Below are 18,749 nucleotides of genomic sequence, written 5' to 3'. Positions count from 1 at the left end.
CGGACAAACACCGCGCGCTGCTCGATGAAGAAGGGCAGCACCGCCACGCTCATAAAGACGAGGAAGGCTTGAACGTAGAAGAGGAGCGGGAGCAAGTCTTCCTTCGTCAGCGCCGCATTCGTGTGGTAGTACATGGTGCCGACCATGAACGCGAGCATGATGTACATGAAGAGACGGACCCAAAACAAACCCGGGTTGCGCGCATTGTTGAGCAAGTTGCGCTGCAGCAGCACTTGCCACTGCGTGAACGCCGATGCTTCGTGATTCAACACGTCGCTCTTGCGGCTCAACGTGCGGTCGGCTTGGAAGGCGCGGACGACCGAAGCGCCGAGGTCGCTGCGGGCGAATGCATCGACGAACGCGTTCACGTCGGCATGGCCTTCGAAGTCCGTGTTGACAAGACCGACAAAGTACTCGGCGGGATTCGAGTAGTTGGGGCACGGGTAGTGGAGCGACGCAAAGTGCGTCAAGGCCGATGCGGGGGGACCGAAAAAGACAGTTCGGCCTTCGACAAGGATCGACAAGGTCGAGAAGAGGTTGTACACGTCGGTCGACGGCTGGTGGATGGTGCACACCACGGTCCGGCCGGCGTCACAGAGCTTGGCAATGTACTTCATAATGTAGTACGTCGATGCAGCATCGAGCCCCGACGTCGGCTCGTCAAGAAGCAAAATCGAAGGGTTGGTGAGGAGCGCGATCGCGATCGAGAGCCGGCGCTTCTGGCCGCCCGAGATGCCCTTGAAAAAGATGTCGCCCACGCGCGTGTTGGCGCAGCTGGTTAGACCCATGTCTGCGATGGCGTTCTGAACGCGCTCTTCCAAGACGTCGGCCGGGGCCTTGAGCGAGATGCGGGCTGCGAATCGGAGTGTCTCGAGAACCGTAAACGATCCGAGGAGAGAGTCTTCCTGCGCCACGTACGTGGCCATCTTGCGGAACGAGGCCGAGTGGCGCGGCCGACCGTTGACTTCGAGGTCGCCTTCGACGACGCCTGTCGCGATGCGGTCCGCGAGGATGTCGAGCAGCGTCGTCTTGCCGCTGCCAGACGGTCCCATGATGGCCGTGAGTTGTCCGGGTGCCACGTGGCCCGAGATACCTTTGAGGATCGTCTTGGTCGGCCCTTTCTTGCCGAGAAGCGACTTGGCTTGCACCGTGTAGCGCAAGTCGTGCCACCCGAGCGTCGCGGGCTGGACCGGGGCGTGGTATCCTTTGTTGATTGCAATGACGTCGTTCTTGTCCGTGACGGCGACTACTTGGTTGTCGTTCGTCTTGGCCTCAGTCGATGGTGCCGTGTCGTCAAGCATGGGTAGAAACTCGGTCACGGTGGTGGGGGATATCATGGCGCCAACACGTAATATCACAAATGAGGAAATGGATAGCAGCTCATTTTAGCGCACGAGAGCAATGATTGGGCACAACAGATGCGATCTGGTTGGCCAACCGCAATGTATTCACTGTCGTGCCGCTTATATTTGTCACTCGACCCCACTCTTTTGTGGCTGCGGACCAAGGGGTAGGGCTCGACACCCAAAATGGACGCTCGTTTGCTCTTTGTCTGGCCAATGCCCGCGCACTGTTGCGATTGGACCAGCCCGGATTCGCACACGTCGAGGCGTGTGGAGATCGCGCCGCCATTGCTTTCTGGCGTCGCTCCACCAACTCATTCGTTGATAACCCTGGAGAGGCAACTCTCTTTATACACGTTTACTAGTGCTACACGTTCCGGGCCCTAGAACAGTGCATTGCCTGAGTTTGATTGGTTGCTTGCTGACCCATGCCAAAATGGAGCTTGTGAACTCGACCCACAAAAGTTTCGTTGTCATGAGCCACATACAAGCTGTTTTGTTTGAAGTATGGTCGCGCTGGGGCTCGAATCGGCACATGGATTCCCTGATGCGTCGTGCTCACGTTCATGAAGTGACCAAGCCTCACACTGCACTAAGTCCAGGTTATTGCCACACGAGTATGCACGAGGCAGGTTGTCGTTGTAAATGTATGCTATTTTTCGTTTCGTGCTAGAGCCTCTTGCGTCTCGGGTGCTTATTTACCGGCGCCGCCGCTCGGTGCGTCTTGGTGCTGGCCCGTGCGCCAACCCGGGCACCTCTCCGCCTCAGGAACGCCTATATGTTCCCTCTACGCGATTAGGAAGATATAAGTCGAGACGCACCTTGGAGCGCGCTCTGGATGTGCTGGCCGCACCCTTGCCTACAAGACGTTCGATCAATCCCAGTCATTTGAGCAGAAGAGTACCACGTCGCCTTGTGGCACACGGAGCACGAGGTCTTGTGGCACATGTTGTAGACAGTTGTTGGCGATGATCAAATGGGAAATGAAAAGATTTTTGCATATCTTTTGCAAAGAAAGATACCGCAGTGGATGATCGATCAAGACGATGCAGTCATCGACATTACTCGTGGCCGTTGCAGTGCTCGATATAGAAGGGTAGTTAGGGTACTCCTTGGGTGTTTTGCACGTGCCAGTATTATTGTTCTTGGAGTGTATTTTATGGTTTTGTGCCCGGCTCTGCATGTCGGTGGGGAGGAGAAAAGGGTGGCGGACGTACGTGGTAGTTCTACCACCGAAAAATGTAAAACCGACACGAGGCTGTTGCAGGGAGGCTGTGACAAGCCACCAAAGATACGAGCAGCTCCAAACAACTGAGCTGGCTACAACCATCCCTTCCTTTCTCCTCCGAATGTGCCAAGACGCGCGCATGGCTTTGATTTGCAATGGCTCTTGTCCACAGTTGTGAATCTCCCATCAAATACACACAGCATGACAACCTACGACTACATTGTGCTCGGTGCGGGCTCGGGTGGCGTGTCGACAGCCCACCGCGCGGTGGCCTACGGTGCCAAAGTCCTCGTCGTCGAGCGTGGCCGCGAGAATGACGGTGCTGGCCTCGGTGGCACATGCGTCAACGTGGGCTGCGTACCCAAGAAGATCATGTTCAACGCTGCGCTCCACGCCGAGATGCTCCATTCGGCGCGCGCGTACGCGTTCAAGGGTGTGTCGGACATTCAATATGGCGCCTTTGACTGGGCGGCGATGAAAGCCAAGCGCGATGCGTACGTCACGTGGCTGAACAGTATGTACGGCGAAGGCATGCTCGAAGACAAGGTCGATCTCGTCATGGGCGCCGCCAAGTTTGTCGACAACCACACGATTGAAGTCAACGGCGAACGGTACACGGCCAAGCACATCCTCATTGCCGTCGGCGGTGTCCCGGCCCTGCCACCGATTCCCGGCATCGAACACGCGATTTCGAGCGACGGGTTCTTTGCGCTCGAGACGCAGCCCCGCAAGGTCGCGGTCGTCGGCGCCGGCTACATTGCGGTCGAGCTCGCCGGCATCTTTAACGCGCTCAAGTCGAACACGACGGTGTTTTGCCGCGGCAACCAGGTGCTGCGTACGTTTGACCCGATCGTGCGCGACCTCGTCAACACCGAGATGGAGCAGTACGTCGCTCACGATCCATACATTGATCTATCGCGACAGGTTCATTTTGATGGCATAGCGCTGGCGTGCAATTTGTGCGGGAGAGCGGCATCAATGCGATTGAAAAGGCGGGTGACGGGACGTTGACACTCCAGGCGACGGTCGCCGGTGAACCTCAGTCGTTTACCGGCTTCGAGACGGTTCTCTTTGCGATTGGGCGGACGCCCCGGACGCACGACTTGGGGCTGGAGACGACCGACATTGCACTTTCCACCGAGAAATTCATCCAAGTCGACGCCCAAGAAAACACCACTGTTCCCAACGTCTACGCGATTGGCGATGTCACGACGACCGGATGGGAGCTAACGCCGGTGGCGATTGCGGCCGGTCGTCGGCTCGCGGACCGTCTTTTCGGCAACGAGCCGAACGCGTGCGTCAACTATTCCCAGATCCCGACCGTTGTGTTTAGCCACCCGCCGATTGGTACGATTGGCTTGACCGAGCCGCAGGCCATTGAGCAGTACGGTGCGCACAACGTGACGACGCACACGAGCTCGTTCTCCAACATGTTTTATGCCATGTGCGCCGAGAAGGATAAGGTGCAAACCGCGATGAAGCTCGTGTGCATCGGCGTCGAAGAAGCTGTCGTCGGCGTTCACGTCGCGGGCCTCGGCGCCGACGAGATGATCCAGGGCTTTGGCGTTGCCGTCAAAATGGGCGCATACAAGTCGGACTTTGACAATATTGTCGCGATCCACCCGACGGCGTCAGAAGAGCTCGTGACGATGCCCGCGTGGGGCAAGATCAAGGACGTTGTGACTCTGCCGCTTGGTACCGCGCGCAAGCCGCCGACGCTTCTCAAGCCGCCGGTTGGCAACTAAGATTCTAGTACAGTCGACAGACGACGTATCTTGACATCAGGCAAGAGCTGCGTCGGCATGCAAATGTGATAACTACTGGTAATTAAAAAAGTGTCAAGAGGGATGCACACAATGTTGTGTACTGCAGGACATTGCGAGATGGAACACCCGATCGCAAAGGTCGCAAGGCTGCGTGGATACGCAAAGTTTGTTCAAGGAAAAAACTCTACAGTATTGATCGTCCTCGACACCTAATGCGACGCTACGACTCACCTTGCCTTGCTGGCTGCCCACGTACCTACGAAAGAACACTAGAATGCGTTCCGTTGCTTCACCCGAGTCGTACGAGGCCAAAAGGAATAGGGCTCCATTTGTTACAGACGGTGAGGTTGTCCGTAGATTGGCTGGGTGTACTGACTGTGCGCGCCTTGCGGGGCCTGTTGGCAGTCGTCAGCACCTCGACTGTCGCTTGCGGGTGCCTGTGCTGGCCTCAATGCGCATGTTGCGGGATACTACGGCCTTGAGGGCCCAAAGTTTCACGCATGCCGGCGATAATCCATTTCAGCGATATAAAATATCTAGTAAAAAATTATGGACTACTGGAACCGACCGCGCTTGGCCATGTAGTCGTGAAAGGCCATCGTGCTCAGAAGCAGCACCACGGACGCGCCTTGGCCGTAAATGCGCGTGTGCATGATCTTTTGCGAGAATTGAATGTTGGCGTTGCGGTTCTGGTCCAGAAAAATGAACCCGACGAGCGGCACCGCCGCGCCCACGAGCGTTCGGAACGGGTAGTCGTACACAAAGTTGGCCGTGCGCTGCAGCAGCGGCAGGTCACTCGTCGTCTTGGCGGTCGGGGCACTCTCGCCGTGCATTTCAGAAATATATGCGTCCGGGTTGCGCACGCCGCGCAAGAGGTCTTGCTCGGCGACGATGGCGAAGCTAGCGACCGACGCCATGACGGCCAGCCCGACCTTGCCGCTGACGCCAAGGCGGTGGCGAAACCACGTCGACTGCTGGTTGGCCAGTGCCACGAGTGCGCCGGCCGTGACACCGGCAACGGCCGCGGCTTGGAGGCCTCGACTGGCCGAGTTGTACACGATCGCGTCGCGCTTGTCGATCGAGCTGAGCGTCGCCATGCTGGGTACTATTGATGTTGTGGAATGAATTGTGGTAATAGGTTGGTTGAGGGAAGGATCGTGTGCGGGAAAACCCTGTATAGAAGGTCCCACTTGGTGCGTATTTTTGCACCAACCGCCCGGCCGAATGGACGGCCCGCGCTGACCCGAAGCAGCTGTCCATTTTGAGACAGCGTGAGTCACGCTGCTGACCGATCCCAGTCGGATCGATCAACAAGCCCCATCACGGCGCCACGTTTGCCGTTGCATGGTAACGCCCCTGCATGGAAAAGCCACAGTCAACTGAGTCAACAATTCTACCACAACCGCCAAAATATATGTTCTAGGCGAGATTTTATGTTTGGCTCACGTAACAACTCTTCACTGCAGAGCCTTTAAATAGTGTATCCAAGATGACGGAAGCAGATGTGTTTTGAGGAAAGCGTGTGTCACGCTGCTGATGAATCCTGGCCGATCCGAGGAGATCAATTAAAGCTTAGGTTCATCCGATTTTAGCAATTAAAGCTTAGCATGAGTGTCGCATAACATATCACGTAAATGTCGCATGTGCACGGCCAGGAAGCACTAGTGCCTCGGCACGTACCACAATCCTGGATAGAAGCACTGGTGCTTATGTCCTAAAATTATCACACGGTGTCCCGCGATGACAAAAGCACTACTGCTTCCTGGACACAGACAGGAAGCACCAGTGCTTCCTGTACGTATGAGGTAAACAGGAGGCGTGTTCAATGTCGTCATAGTTTGCAGAACAAAACGAAGGCACTGGAGCTTGCAGTGCCTCTGTACAAATGAGGAGCTTGTGTGAATCAAATGTATATATTTATGTTGTAACTACTTCATCCCTTTGGACTTGAAGCGCTTTCTGACCTTCGGACCCGGCAATACACCAGTCTTTGTCCACGCGCCCTTCTTGGCTTTCCCGGTCGCCTTCAGCTTGTTCTTCGCACGCTTCCTACGCAATGCCGAACTGTTAATTTGGTCGTTGCAAGCACCATGTCGTACGAGAAGCAGACGGTTTGCTGCAACAATGACGGCGCCGACGCCGACTTGTCGTGGGTCAAACCGATAGTGGACGAGGGCACCACCGACTGGCTGTAGATGATGGCAGTCTTGTCGATGTTGTAGGCATCATCGATGTAGTCGTAAATCGTGCCGGGCGCGGAGAGGCACACGCGAAGCGCATGGTAACATGGCCACTTGGTGTCCTGCCACTGGTAGCACGAGCACGAGCGCTCCGGCATGTCCACGGCGAAAGCTCGTTCGTTGCCAAGATGGACATCGCGGCAATGCACCATCTTCCACATGCCAGAGTTACCGCCGCAATCGCCAGCGATGAACTGGCGCGCTTTCGCGATGTCGGCTTGTAGTCGCTTCTCGGCCGCGGGTGTGATGTACACTGTGGTGGATTGCAAGCGAACTTTGTCGTACATCGAACGACGCCGGGCGAACTTCGCTCGGAGTTTTTCTACATAGAGATAGTGCAACTGGACGGGGTCGCTGGACCGAAGATCGTCGCCGAGCCAGCTGTTGGCAGACTCGGCGAGGTTAGACGTCACTTCGTCGAACGAAAAGCCACCGGCGTCGACCAGAGCGTAAGTGACCCAATGCTCGCGGTCCATACCGCGAAGGTACTTTTGAAGCGCTAAGTACAGGTCAGGTTTAATCACACCACGTCGAAGTCAGTGCGGCTGCACGTACCTGGTTTGTCGTCGAGCTTGGTCATTGTCGCGTCGAACGCTTCCTCGTTCGGGCTCCGGGCGAGTTCGTAAATGATGATCTCAATGTCGTCGCACGTAATCCAGCCGTGCGTTTTGATGTTGGCTACGATGTGGCGCATGCACCAGCGATGGAACGCTTCGGGGTACGCGGTTTTGACGGCAAGCAACAGCCCTAACTAGCGCCATAAGTAACGAACACGACGAAAGAAGACCTTTGAGACGGTCCGAGAGGAAGCAAAGCAGGTCTGCGCGAGGTAGAATATTAGAGGCACGCAACTGACGGAGGAACCAAGCCCAGTGGGCAAAATTCTCCGTGGGAGCATGTGCAATCGCTACAACAACCAATTGGTTGTTATAGTCCTTCATCGTAGCGACGAGAAGCACGCCGGTTTGCGCAAAGTCGCCCTTGAGGTGGCACGCATCAAGGGCAACCAGAGGCTTGAACGCGTGCGTGTTGGCGTTGAAGCAGCCGGGGATAAAAAAAAAGAGCGTCGGAACATCCCGCTAGGAAACGCCTCGTAAACACCGTACGACCCAGGGTTGTCGTGGCATAGTCGGACGAGGTACGACTCGAGGCGCTGGAATTGAGGCACGAGTTTACCGAACCGAATTTCCTTGAGCTTGTAGCGTATCGTAGAGGCGCGCTGCGGCACGATCGTCGTCAGGTACTTGGACTGGATGACGCTGTTCATCGCCTTCGTTGATATGCGTTCGATACGAGTCGAGTGTACAAGCTCCGACGCCATGATGGCGTCCACCAACTAGACAAAATGTTAACATAACTACACGCTTTCAAGTACTAGTATAACCGACCATCGAGGTCGTCACGGTCGTATTGCGAGTGTTATCCCTCACACACGGGCTAGCGATGGGATGAGAGTGCCCGAGGTTGACACGTGTGATGACACTAGCACCGCTGGCGAGTCGGGTGTTTGTGAGTATCTGGAACGGGCACGGGTTGGTTTCCGTTGAGGTCCTATTGACATGCCCGGCCCAACGTAACAAACAGTCATTTGAGAGTTGAGCGTACTTGCAACGGAAGGCCAGTTGGGTTCCTCGGTTGCTAACCGAGACTTCCATGCCGTTAGCCGCGGCAAATGCGCGTATGGAGGCCTTGACGTCCTTCGGGCCGCCGAACAGAGTTTCGGGAGGCTCGTACTCGTCGCCGCACATGGCGACAATGCCAAAGGCGCGGGCCGACTGCACATAAGCGGCTGGCAATACAGACATCGCCGTGTCGGGTCCCATTGCAGGCGGGTGCAGGGTGTCCTGCCTGAGGATGCGGCATAGATCCATGGCACCTTAATTTGGTATGACACCAAGTCTCGGAGCACTGGTGCGACACAGATCGATGAACGACCGTCGCCTCCTAACCATTTATTCTTGTGAAGCACTAGTGCTACATGAAAGCACTAGTGCTTTGGGTGATATGGTGACTAAGCATCAGTGCTTTACGGCTACTGCACTGTGAAGCACTAGTGCTACATGAAAGCACTAGTGCTTTGTGGGAGAAGTGTTGGGTGATATGATGACGAAACATCGAAAGCACTAGTGCTTGGGTGGTGCTCCACGACTACTTTGCAATGTCGAGGGTCGCCGCCATCTCGTTTGGCGACACGCACGGCACACGATTCCCGTCGTTCGAGGCGTTCTTGGCTGCGCGGGCCGCTTTCAAGAGGTATTTCTCTGCAATCACGTGGGGCTACGCGCCGCAAGGAGTCAAACGGAAGGCAGTATTGGTGTAAGTACAAGAACTCGAAGGCCATAGCGCACGGCGAGGACTTGTGTGCCGCTAGCCTCCAACTCCACCGTCAACCCGATGGATGCTTTGTCGTCACGGACGAGGTGTGGCGTCATAATCACCCCCCAGAGGCGTGTGAGCGCGTCGATCCGTTCGCAGCGCCACCTGAAACTGCACTCTTTGACGTTGTGCGCAGCACGTCTAAGCGGCGGCAGCCGCCTCCCACCGACGACGCGGGCCGCGACACGAAGAGACGGTGCTCGCAATCTTTCGACGACAGCGAGAGCGACAGCGCTGGCCTTCATGTACTCACGCAAATGGCCGTGGAAGCGACTTACGGCAGAAGCGCTAACGAGCCGAGTCCGCTCCAGTCCACGCGCGTCGTCACACCGGAGCTGGACGTCGTAGTGTCGAAGCTCTACGGTGTTGTCGACGAATTGACACGCTCTGTAAGGTAAAATGGTATTGGTGCTCGACCCATGTACTCTACTAGACTGAGCGCTGTACCTTGAGTCTTCATTTCGAGAACATGGACTTGCGCGTCAATGAGCACCTGCTCCATGAACGCGCAGAGCATCTGACGACCCGGGCCAACGTTTTGGAGGTACGTCATAACCCTGACAACGCCGTCATACAAAAAATAATCGTAGCACGAGCTATACGCAAGCCAGGCAATCGTCGAAGACCTGTCACATCGTCTACGTGAAGCGACTGTACTGTTCAGTCGTAACGTCGCTCCTCGTTGATGCTGTCTAACGTAGATCAATGACGTCCCTCAAGCAGCCGCGTCGGCGGTCAACGACGCATTGGTGGATTTTTTCGTGTACAAGCGCACTAAATTCAAGAAGCTCATTGACGCGGACGCCAAGGAAAAAAAGACAAGACTACCTAGGATGGTCGTCAACGGCAATTCGTATCGGCGCGTCGACGAAAACGAGCCCGCGCTGCAGACTGTCGGTACCGTCGCTCTCAGTATTGTTCCCCCTTCCACTAATAACCTCTGGCGTCTCATAGGACCGCATCGAGTCACTTCTACCATGCTCAAGGACATTGCGTACGACCGCTGGCTCTACGACGATGTGCGACGCGATGTCTTCCATAAATGCGTACCTCACGCATTTTTTGCTCATAGAGTATCAACACGTGGCTGTTCATGGTCACAGCGTTGTCGAACGAAGTGCATTCCAAGCCTTCCAGACTTTTGTGTCTGGACAGCACGTCGTGGGCGACCGACTGCCAACGGGCGGGTCCAGTTCTGCACAAGAAGCGAAACTGGATGGCCTACGACTACGTGCTCTTACCAACCAACATCAACCGCGCGCATTGGGCCCTTGCCGTCGTTGCCGTCAACGAGAACAAGGTGTTCGTTTACGACTCGTGGCCGTGGGACTCGAAGGAGCTGAAGAAGGTACTCAACCGTATCGACACCACCATCAAGCTCCACAAGAAGAAGGCACCCCGCACAGAGTTCGGATCCGTTGCTCGTCAGGACGACTGGCCAGTGAGTTTTGTTGCCCTGCGCCAGAAGAACAATTTCGATTGCGGCGTGTACCTCGCAGCTGTGGCCGAGCGCTACGCCATGTCCTCTCCAGTTGACGTGCACACGCTCACAGACAATTTATGTGCTTCGTACCGCGGATACATGATTAAGTCGCTTCTTAATGGAAAAATTGATTGAACTCATCGCGAGCTCTACGGCTGAAAACTAGATTAGCATCTTCGGGTCTGTTGCTTCTACTGGTACTAGCACTGTATATCCCAGCTTGACTGACTAAACGATTGTTCGCCACACGCAATATAGATGACGTGGCAATCCAAAATGCCGTCTACTCGTAACTGTGTAGCACTGGTGCTACACAGTTAGCACCAGTGCGCGCAACAACCATGCCCCCAAACAGTGCCTCAAACAGTGCTTCAAACAGTGCTCGAAACAGTGCTCGAAACAGTGTTTCCCGCTCTTTCATGCCTTTTCACAAGGTCACATGGCGTGTGTACTCCATGTCTCATCGTCTGAAAGCACTAGTGCTTCTGGTCCGTAGCACTAGTGCTTCCACACGCTTTGCTGATTGTATTGAGGCACTAGTGCTCTCGGTGCTTCTATTCAAAGGAGCTCGAAGCCTGATGTGTTGCATATTACTAAATTATGCGACACTCATGCTAAGCTTTAATTGCTAAAATCGGATGAACCTAAGCTTTAATTGATCTCCTCTGGCCGATCCAGCAAGCTTCGAAATGTCAAGGTTCAACGGCTTCAACGGCCAACGTCTCGATTCTTCCCATCTTCCAATGTTTTTGCGTCGTCCCGTGCATCTTTTGGCCCGAGGGTGTCCTCGTTGGCTGCCATTCACAACCCAACTCTTCTCTCCAACCAGATTGTTCCAGACCTCCACCAGCATGCGCCTTGACATCATCGAGTACACGTCGCTCGACGCCACCACGCTCGCCTCCTTCCAGACGCAGGACGGCAAGCTCCACCTCTTCAACAGTCTTGTCTGCCCCTTTGGCCACCGCGCGCTCTGGACCGCGGTCGAGGTCGACGCTGCCTTTGACATGATTGGCATCTCGCTCACAGCCATGCCCGAGAGCTACAAGACGGACTTTAACCGCTTTGGTACTGTCCCGTTCCTCCTTGACGACGGCGAGCCCGTGTACGAGTCGACCATCATCTCGCAGTACATTGACGCCAAGGTCAACGGCGGAAAGCTCTACTGCGCCGACGCCCCGCGCCTCGCCGCCCTCGCGCAGCTGGCGGTCGCCAAGTTTGAGCCGAGCCGGTTCTACGCCATCTTGCACAACAGCGACGACGCCAAGATGCCAGCGCTGGAGGCCGAGATGCGCGCGTCGCTCCAAGGCCTCGAGCGCATCTACCGTGAGCACGCAGCTGCGTTCCGGGCCAAGGGTCCGTACCTGCTAGGCGACCGTTTTAGCAGCGCCGAGATCAACATCATGACGTTCCTTTTCCGGTTTGATATTTTGCTGCAGCACTACCGCAAGGTGCGCGTGCTTGGCGACGACATTCCGCTGCTCTCGGCCGCGCTTGAGGCGTCTATGGCGCGACCGGCGTTCGCCTTGACAGCGCGGGACGCCGACTTTTACATTCGCGGTGCAAAATACCCACAGCGATACTTCACGGCGGGGGAACACTAACCTAGACACCACGACGTAGCCGAGGACATGTCGTTGATATGCAAGCACTTCCGTCGCAAAGCTCTCAGTCTCAAGGACCTGATGCGGCCATGCATTTTGCCCCACGCCCGATCCCTCCGGTAGACGATGCAAGAGCTTCGCCAAAAAACAAAATGTTCTAGTACTCATCAAAGAAAAGCATGTATAGTGTGGTGCGTAGTTCTACAAGGTTTGTTGATTCAAGCTCTAGTTGTGCTTGGCCAAGAACGGGTTGACCGCCGTCTTCCACTCGACGTCGGCAAACGTGTGGTTGACATCGCGGTGGTTGGCCTCGTCGGCGCGAATGCACTTGATCATGTCCAGGACGGTCGCGGTCTCGGGCAGCTTGTAGTAGTTGCGTGCGATCAGCGGCGCAATGTCCGTGTCCCAATGGTCGACATGGCCGTTCTCAATGTCTTGGACGAGCGCCGTGTACGTGTGGACGGCCTCTTCCTCGAGGTACCCCACGAAGCGGTGGCACGTCTTGGGCGACGTTAGGTACGCGAGGAAGAACACGTTGAAGAAGACGCCTTGCGCGCCGAGTACAAAGAGGCGGAAGAGCGGACCTGGCGACTTCATGTTGAGGAAGATGAGCAGATGCATGCGCTCGTTCTCGGCCTCCTCGAGGAGCGTGTGGATCCAGCCCTGGTCCCGCTGCATCGTGCGCAGCGAGCGGAGGTGGCGGGCCATGCCGGCGACCATGCCGGGGACACCGGCGACCGTCTCGAGGAAGAGCGCGCGGTTGACCCAGTCCCCAGCCTTCATGCCGCCGCCCGGGCCCTTGTAGCGTGAGACAAAGTCAAAGCTGGAGCGCATGACGCGGATGGCGGCGAGGGCGACTTTGGCGTGCATCTCGACGGGCTCGCGGTGCGTCGGGTGGATCTTGGCGAGGTCTTCGGGACTGTAGATGGCGTGCGGGATCGGGTTTTCCCATGTTTGCGGTACGGTGGCCCACGACTGGATCTTGGTGTCGGCAAAGTGGCCGTCGGTCTTGGGGTGCGTCTTGAAGTGGTTGGCTTCGATGAGCGACGGGGCGGAAGCGCGGACCGCGCTAAAGGACCGGACCGAGACGCGCGACGTGGTGCGGAGGAGCGACGCGTGCATCGTGGAGAGGAGTGTTGCTGCAAGTGCTGGAAATTGAATAGTGAGGAATCTGACTAGGATGGCAAGGACGATGGAGTGTCGCCTCTCGATGGTAAAACACATGTTGTGCGATGGAGACGGATGTGGCGGGCATGTCGCATGGGCCGGCCATTTCGACCGTCCAATGGCCGGTGCAGGGAAGCGCGGTGAACGTGGCACGGCCTCGTGTCCCACTGCGATTGTTGATCCGTGTCAACGCAATTTGCATCTTGGATGCGGCGCGTCGTCGACGTTAAATCGTTCACCACCGTTCGGGCTTCGCCGGCGTCGTGGGTTGATTGCACGTATCTGCGCTGCGGTAAAAGGGCCAAGGGCAAAGACGATTGCCGAGCAACGAGCTATCCGCAAACAACATTACGCCAACATCGTTTCGGTTCAGTGCGTGCGACGCGCAAGTGCTTGCACGTCATCGTCTTGGGTCCTGTGCAGGTTGACGCCGTGCCTTTATGACGTTGTTGGTTTTCACCACTGGTTAGCTGATTTCGAGTCGATTACACAAGGTGGTCGTAGAATGCAAGTACGGTTGGGATGTCGAGCCTTTCCATTTCTAGTTGAAATGAATTATTTACCGCTCCGTGCAACTTCAAGGCCGAGGGCAACCGGCGAATCGCATGCGATGATCAGCGGGGAAATCGCCAACGCAGATGTCGCACGGTGGATTTATTTTCGAGTGATCACGTCCATGACGGTACGTAGCTCATTTCCATGTGGCACTATGTGTATGTTGGCAACCCATCGATGACAATAGTGTACGCATTCGCGCTTGAGTATTGTCAAGGCTCACGCGCACTGGCACGAGAAAAAGAGAGGGTGAGTCAGTAACCTCGTGGACCGGCTACTACCAAGACATGGTCTTCCGCAACAAGCTATCATTTGCTTGATTGCATTCGAAAGCTTGATAGCTTGTGAAAGAAACGCGCATCATCGAGACACCCAAGCTCGCAGCTCGCGCCGCTCACGAGTAGGCGGTGGAGGGAGCTCGCCAAAGAAAGCGACCGAGTGAACACGGCCGTCGAGCAAGGAGGTCCGTCGTCGAAGCACATCCCGCGACACGACGTTTGGGACAAGAGCTTCAAGTTGCACTTTACGTTCGCCCGACTTCACCGACGCTGTGATTGGCTCGTCGACTTTCGATCCAGAATCAACGGAAATAGTGTATATATTTTGGCACGCAAGCCTGTGGGTCTAAATTGTGTACTGGGTGCGTGCGTAGTCTCTATCACAGCCACAATGCTCATTCCCATTCACGACTGTCCTAAAATGCGCAGCCATAAACGCAAGGCACGCAATGTCAAGCACAGCGCAAATTGTCGGCCTGTCCCACCACGACCTGATATAGTGTACGTATGATGCATGCGTAGGTGGTCATGATCACGCCACCTTGCGTCACACGTTGCCACGTCATCGATGTAACAACGGCCGAACCCGACGCATTATTCAATTTCCAACACTTGCAACAACACTCCTCTCCACGATGCACGCGTCGCTCCTCCGCACCACGTCGCGCGTCTCGGTCCGGTCCTTTAGCGCGGTCCGCGCTTCCGCCCCATCGCTCATCGAAGCCAACCACTTCAAGACGCACCCCAAGACCGACGGCCACTTTGCCGACACCAAGATCCAGTCGTGGGCCACCGTACCGCAAACATGGGAAAACCCGATCCCGCACGCCATCTACAGTCCCGAAGACCTCGCCAAGATCCACCCGACGCACCGCGAGCCCGTCGAGATGCACGCCAAGGTGGCCCTCTTCGCCATCCGCGTCATGCGCTCCGGCTTTGACTTTGTCTCGCGCTACAAGGGCCCGGGCGGCGGCATGAAGGCTGGGGACTGGGTCAACCGCGCGCTCTTTCTCGAGACGGTTGCCGGTGTTCCTGGCATGGTCGCCGGCATGGCCCGCCATCTCCGCTCGCTGCGCACGATGCAGCGGGACCAGGGCTGGATCCACACGCTCCTCGAGGAGGCTGAGAACGAGCGCATGCATCTGCTCATCTTCCTCAACATGAAGTCGCCAGGTCCGCTCTTCCGCCTCTTTGTGCTCGGCGCGCAAGGCGTCTTCTTTAACGTGTTCTTTCTCGCGTACCTGACGTCGCCCAAGACGTGCCACCGCTTCGTGGGGTACCTCGAGGAAGAGGCCGTCCACACGTACACGGCGCTCGTCCAAGACATTGAGAACGGCCATGTCGACCATTGGGACACGGACATTGCGCCGCTGATCGCACGCAACTACTACAAGCTGCCCGAGACCGCGACCGTCCTGGACATGATCAAGTGCATTCGCGCCGACGAGGCCAACCACCGCGATGTCAACCACACGTTTGCCGACGTCGAGTGGAAGACGGCGGTCAACCCGTTCTTGGCCAAGCACGACTAGCTTCTCAATGCACTCAACAATGAACGACAATGTGTATTCAGTGGCAGATGCAGCGTCGTCATGTGCAGCTCTAGTATCTTTTTATAATGAATCTCGAATGAAAGTATTGAACTAGCAATTGTTGACTGCAGCATGCTGGACGGGAGAGACGGTGTCGTTCTAGTCGGTCATGCATGGCGCAGTGAGGCCGTGGTCGATAATTGCAGATTAGGTTTAGGGTAACGACGACCCGTTGTCATCGCAGCGTTGACAGCTGTGTTTCGTCACGATACGACTATGCATCTGCCTACTGCGGCGGCCTAATGATCCCAACCAAAGTCTTAGAACAGCACCAGCCGAGGGTTGACCGCCTTTGTGCTAGGACTTAGAGAGCAATGACGGTCGCGACGCTATCATCTTGCTTGGTCTCTTCCTCGTCGCCAGCATCAGCATCGTCATCGTCGTCGTCGTCGTCATCGCCGTCGTCTTCGTCGGCGCTGTTGACTTCATCGGCCGTTGCTTCGTCGGCCGTCGCTTCGTCAGCAGGCGCGTCCCCGTCGTCGCCAGTTGTAGTCGACGGTCGTTTGGTGTTGTCATCGCTGTCAACGTCCCCGCGCGCCGCTAGATCATTCAACATCGCCCGTTCCAGCGCCCGAATGTGCTTTTGGCGCATCGCAAGCTCTTCCGCGGGTCGGCCCACCTAGTTCACATGTCATGTGCAACTTGTCTTACGATTCGATGACAATATTCAACTTACCACGGTCGCAATGTGGAACCGAAGCATCTCGCGCAGCGTCGCAAACATGCACGACGGGTACCAGCCCGAGAGAATGCTCGCCGATTGTCGCATGCTAGTGCAGCGCTTTGTATCAATGTTTCAATCGATCAAGAGCGTACTGGGTGTCGAACGGCGTCATGGCCGCGTTGATCGACGGGTTGTTCTCGCGGAGGTCGCAGAGCTGAATATGAAAGTAACCAGTACTCAGTGGAATGCCATAAATGAGGTGCGTCGGCGCGTCATCGTCGAGGTCGGCCAAGGGCGCCGTCTTGACCGTCGACTTGCTTCGGTTGTGCCGCTTCTTTTGCTTGAAGTGGAGCGCGACGTCGTCTTCGGCGTCCATCGACTGGACCACGGTCGAGAGGCGGGACGTGAACTTGTTGCGCGAGATCTTCTTCTTCTGCGTGCTGACAGTCGACAGCACAAGCTCGCGGTTGCCTCGAATTTCCAGCATCTAGCCCGTTCAAGTTGTGTCAAAATGGCGGAGTCGATGGATGTACCTGGTAGAGCGCCGAGGATGGCGTTGTTCGCGGGTCGTAGCCCATGCGCACCCACATGCCCCGCCATGGCCCGCTGAGGAAGATGTAGCACATGTACGGAAGGAAGCGCAGGGCGACGCGACGCTCGGCGGCCGGGACGTTCTCGAAAAGCTACGTAGCGATGAGTATCATAGAAGTGACGAGCAGCAACCTTGTGGCGGTGCCAGATCGGTCGTTCGTCGAGCTTTTGTCGAATGAACGTGAGCACTTGCTCTTCGAGCTCGGCCGGAATCCCTAGTCGAGCATGATGAGCGACGCTGGAAGAGGAAACCGTGGATGCTACCGCGCGTCTTGGGCATGCTCTGCGGGCCTTGGAACTGCGGCACGTCCTTGTCGGTGCGAAAGTTGACGTACTGGACACCGCGCCCTGTGACCTTGGTCGTCGGCGATGCATCGTCGCCCGGCTCGCGCTCCTTGAACTTGGGGCGCTGCTTGAACTCGTACCGTATCGGGAGGTCGACGCGCGAGAAGACTTCGGGCACGAGCTCGAGCTCGCTCGGCGACGAAATGGTGCGGTAGAGCAAGAGCTTCTTGCTCACGGGCGCGGCCATGCTCTCGAGGTACTTGGGCGCGGCAAAGTACTGGTAGTCGGCCATGCCTTCGCAGACAAACTTTTCGCTCGTGATGGCCGTGATCGCCGCCGTGCATGGCTCGTGCGGTCGCTTCTTTGTGACCTTGAGCACGAACGTCTGCGTCTTGGCGCGGTCGGCGAAGATCGGCTTGCAGTTGGGCTCGCCCGGCCGCAGCTTGATGGGCAGGAACGGCGTCTTGGTCTCCTGGATCGTCGAGAGGTTCTGCATGCCGCCAAAGTACGCAGGCGCCTTCGCCACATCCTTGAAGAGCATCGGCATCTCGACGCAGAGCGCCTCCGTCTTGGGGATCGCCAGCGTCAGCCGCGGCTCCTCCATCGCCGAATCTTTATTGGCCCTCGTGGCTGGCGCTTCCTAATTCGGCATTATGTCCTAATTAGGCATGCGGTGTTTTCAACACTTGGCAAGTGTTTTAAACACAAGCACATCCGAAGCAACCGGTATCCGGATACAGCGCTTGACCACTGGGACGCGACGGCGATTGCGGTAGTGTAGGATCCGAAAGCGTGGTACCAAGTGGCCAAGGTTAGTCATACGTTTGCAGGGATCAACAATACTTGTACATCGTACCACCGACGTACGCCGAGTCGACCGTTTCGGCTTCACATGGCGCGTTACTATCTTCGCAACAGTGCAACACACAAACTGCCCGCCTCTACGTGCTATCATAGTTGTGTGGGTAGATGTATTATCTAGCGTCGGGCATAGTCCTCGACGTGTTCGTGTCACGTCATGGAGTCTTGGGAAGCACGTGTCCTCTCCGTGTCGTGTGAAAGACGAGTGTACCCTACCCCTGCCACGCTGCGGGAAGTGCAACAACTTGCGTCCCGAATCATCCACGCTCGAGACAACGATGCACGTAACGTTAGATTACGTTGTACTATAATAATCGGTCCTTCATAGTACCACCGACGTACGCGCCCTCGGCGCCGATTGGTGCGTCTCGAGTGTCCCAGGACGTGGTGCCACCGTGCAACAGACATATTGAGAACTTTCTACTGGCCCTATCATATCGTCTAGCTCCCATATGCAGCGTCGTGTCCGTGTACCTCGGTGTGTACAAAAGCGCGAGTCTCCTTCATTGTTTCTTTTGCATTTACACGCATGAAGCTCGGTTGGTCGTCCCTCATGATTTGCTGCATGGCGCTGGCTGCAGCCCAACGCCCGGCGTGCGATCCAGCCACCGTGTCGCCACCGACCACCCCAGTTGTCGACCCAACGCCGACGACGACACCGGCTGCGACGTCCGCGACACCGACACCGACTAGCATCGCTCCGTCGGCCACGCCAG

General features: G+C 56.5%; 9 protein-coding genes across 9 annotated transcripts in view; 5 read left to right on the top strand and 4 right to left on the bottom strand.

Moving 5' to 3' along the window:
• Positions 1-1,346, bottom strand: part of SDRG_15046 (hypothetical protein) — a gene marked incomplete at its 3' end in the record, with an annotated part of 1,908 nt that extends 562 nt beyond the window's left edge. The window contains exon 1 of the mRNA XM_008621209.1: positions 12-1,346. Coding sequence (XP_008619431.1) covers positions 12-1,337 — 1,326 coding nt within the window. The 5' untranslated portion in view covers positions 1,338-1,346. The remainder of the gene's footprint in view (positions 1-11) is intronic.
• A 1,426-nt stretch (positions 1,347-2,772) lies between these two features.
• On the top strand, positions 2,773-4,414 carry SDRG_15045 (hypothetical protein; the record flags this gene model as incomplete). The annotated part of the gene is made up of 2 exons (XM_008621208.1): positions 2,773-3,455; positions 3,515-4,414. 2 exons carry the CDS (start codon positions 2,773-2,775, stop codon positions 4,314-4,316), a joined length of 1,485 nt encoding a protein of 494 aa, XP_008619430.1. The 3' UTR covers positions 4,317-4,414.
• A 427-nt stretch (positions 4,415-4,841) lies between these two features.
• SDRG_15044 (hypothetical protein) lies at positions 4,842-5,553 on the bottom strand. Its single transcript, XM_008621207.1, has one exon. The coding sequence runs from the start codon at positions 5,432-5,434 to the stop codon at positions 4,892-4,894; it is 543 nt and encodes a 180-aa protein (XP_008619429.1). The 5' UTR covers positions 5,435-5,553; the 3' UTR covers positions 4,842-4,891.
• A 3,869-nt stretch (positions 5,554-9,422) lies between these two features.
• Positions 9,423-10,571, top strand: SDRG_15043 (hypothetical protein; the record flags this gene model as incomplete). Its single annotated transcript, XM_008621206.1, has 5 exons — positions 9,423-9,497; positions 9,544-9,606; positions 9,655-9,850; positions 9,908-9,972; positions 10,026-10,571. 5 exons carry the CDS (start codon positions 9,423-9,425, stop codon positions 10,569-10,571), a joined length of 945 nt encoding a protein of 314 aa, XP_008619428.1.
• Positions 10,572-11,173: 602 nt separating this feature from the next.
• Positions 11,174-12,040, top strand: SDRG_15042 (hypothetical protein; the record flags this gene model as incomplete). Its single annotated transcript, XM_008621205.1, has 1 exon — positions 11,174-12,040. The coding sequence occupies exon 1, from the start codon at positions 11,180-11,182 to the stop codon at positions 12,038-12,040; it is 861 nt and encodes a 286-aa protein (XP_008619427.1). The 5' UTR covers positions 11,174-11,179.
• Positions 12,041-12,176: 136 nt separating this feature from the next.
• On the bottom strand, positions 12,177-13,343 carry SDRG_15041 (oxidoreductase). Its single transcript, XM_008621204.1, has one exon. The coding sequence runs from the start codon at positions 13,262-13,264 to the stop codon at positions 12,266-12,268; it is 999 nt and encodes a 332-aa protein (XP_008619426.1). The 5' UTR covers positions 13,265-13,343; the 3' UTR covers positions 12,177-12,265.
• Positions 13,344-14,647: 1,304 nt separating this feature from the next.
• SDRG_15040 (oxidoreductase) lies at positions 14,648-15,690 on the top strand. The gene has a single exon (XM_008621203.1). The coding sequence runs from the start codon at positions 14,676-14,678 to the stop codon at positions 15,570-15,572; it is 897 nt and encodes a 298-aa protein (XP_008619425.1). The 5' UTR covers positions 14,648-14,675; the 3' UTR covers positions 15,573-15,690.
• SDRG_15039 (hypothetical protein) lies at positions 15,618-17,809 on the bottom strand. The gene is made up of 6 exons (XM_008621202.1): positions 17,152-17,809; positions 17,020-17,102; positions 16,830-16,979; positions 16,449-16,783; positions 16,309-16,402; positions 15,618-16,251 (listed from the first exon to the last, which is right to left on the bottom strand). Exons 1-6 carry the CDS (start codon positions 17,774-17,776, stop codon positions 15,937-15,939), a joined length of 1,602 nt encoding a protein of 533 aa, XP_008619424.1. The 5' UTR covers positions 17,777-17,809; the 3' UTR covers positions 15,618-15,936.
• A 744-nt stretch (positions 17,810-18,553) lies between these two features.
• Positions 18,554-18,749, top strand: part of SDRG_15038 (hypothetical protein) — a 1,216-nt gene continuing 1,020 nt past the window's right edge. Inside the window, exon 1 of the mRNA XM_008621201.1 lies at positions 18,554-18,735. Coding sequence (XP_008619423.1) covers positions 18,563-18,735 — 173 coding nt within the window. The 5' untranslated portion in view covers positions 18,554-18,562. The remainder of the gene's footprint in view (positions 18,736-18,749) is intronic.

The sequence above is a fragment of the Saprolegnia diclina genome, assembly GCF_000281045.1.
Source record: "Saprolegnia diclina VS20 unplaced genomic scaffold supercont1.83, whole genome shotgun sequence".
NCBI classification, from domain to species: Eukaryota; Oomycota; class Saprolegniomycetes; order Saprolegniales; family Saprolegniaceae; genus Saprolegnia; species Saprolegnia diclina.
This window is presented reverse-complemented; position numbering and strand designations above follow the sequence as displayed.

What these genes read in the sequence shown, in the direction of transcription:
- SDRG_15044 (XM_008621207.1), bottom strand. Translation starts at nt 5,434, where the DNA reads ATGGCGACGCTCAGCTCGATCGACAAGCGCGACGCGATCGTGTACAAC.
- SDRG_15041 (XM_008621204.1), bottom strand. Translation starts at nt 13,264, where the DNA reads ATGTGTTTTACCATCGAGAGGCGACACTCCATCGTCCTTGCCATCCTA.
- SDRG_15040 (XM_008621203.1), top strand. Translation starts at nt 14,676, where the DNA reads ATGCACGCGTCGCTCCTCCGCACCACGTCGCGCGTCTCGGTCCGGTCC.
- SDRG_15039 (XM_008621202.1), bottom strand. Translation starts at nt 17,776, where the DNA reads ATGGAGGAGCCGCGGCTGACGCTGGCGATCCCCAAGACGGAGGCGCTC. An exon ending in ATGACGCCGTTCGACACCCA is followed by an intron (nt 16,403 to 16,448) that starts GTACGCTCTTGA and finishes GCGCTGCACTAG; the next exon opens with CATGCGACAATCGGCGAGCA. An exon ending in GGTTCCACATTGCGACCGTG is followed by an intron (nt 16,252 to 16,308) that starts GTAAGTTGAATA and finishes CATGTGAACTAG; the next exon opens with GTGGGCCGACCCGCGGAAGA.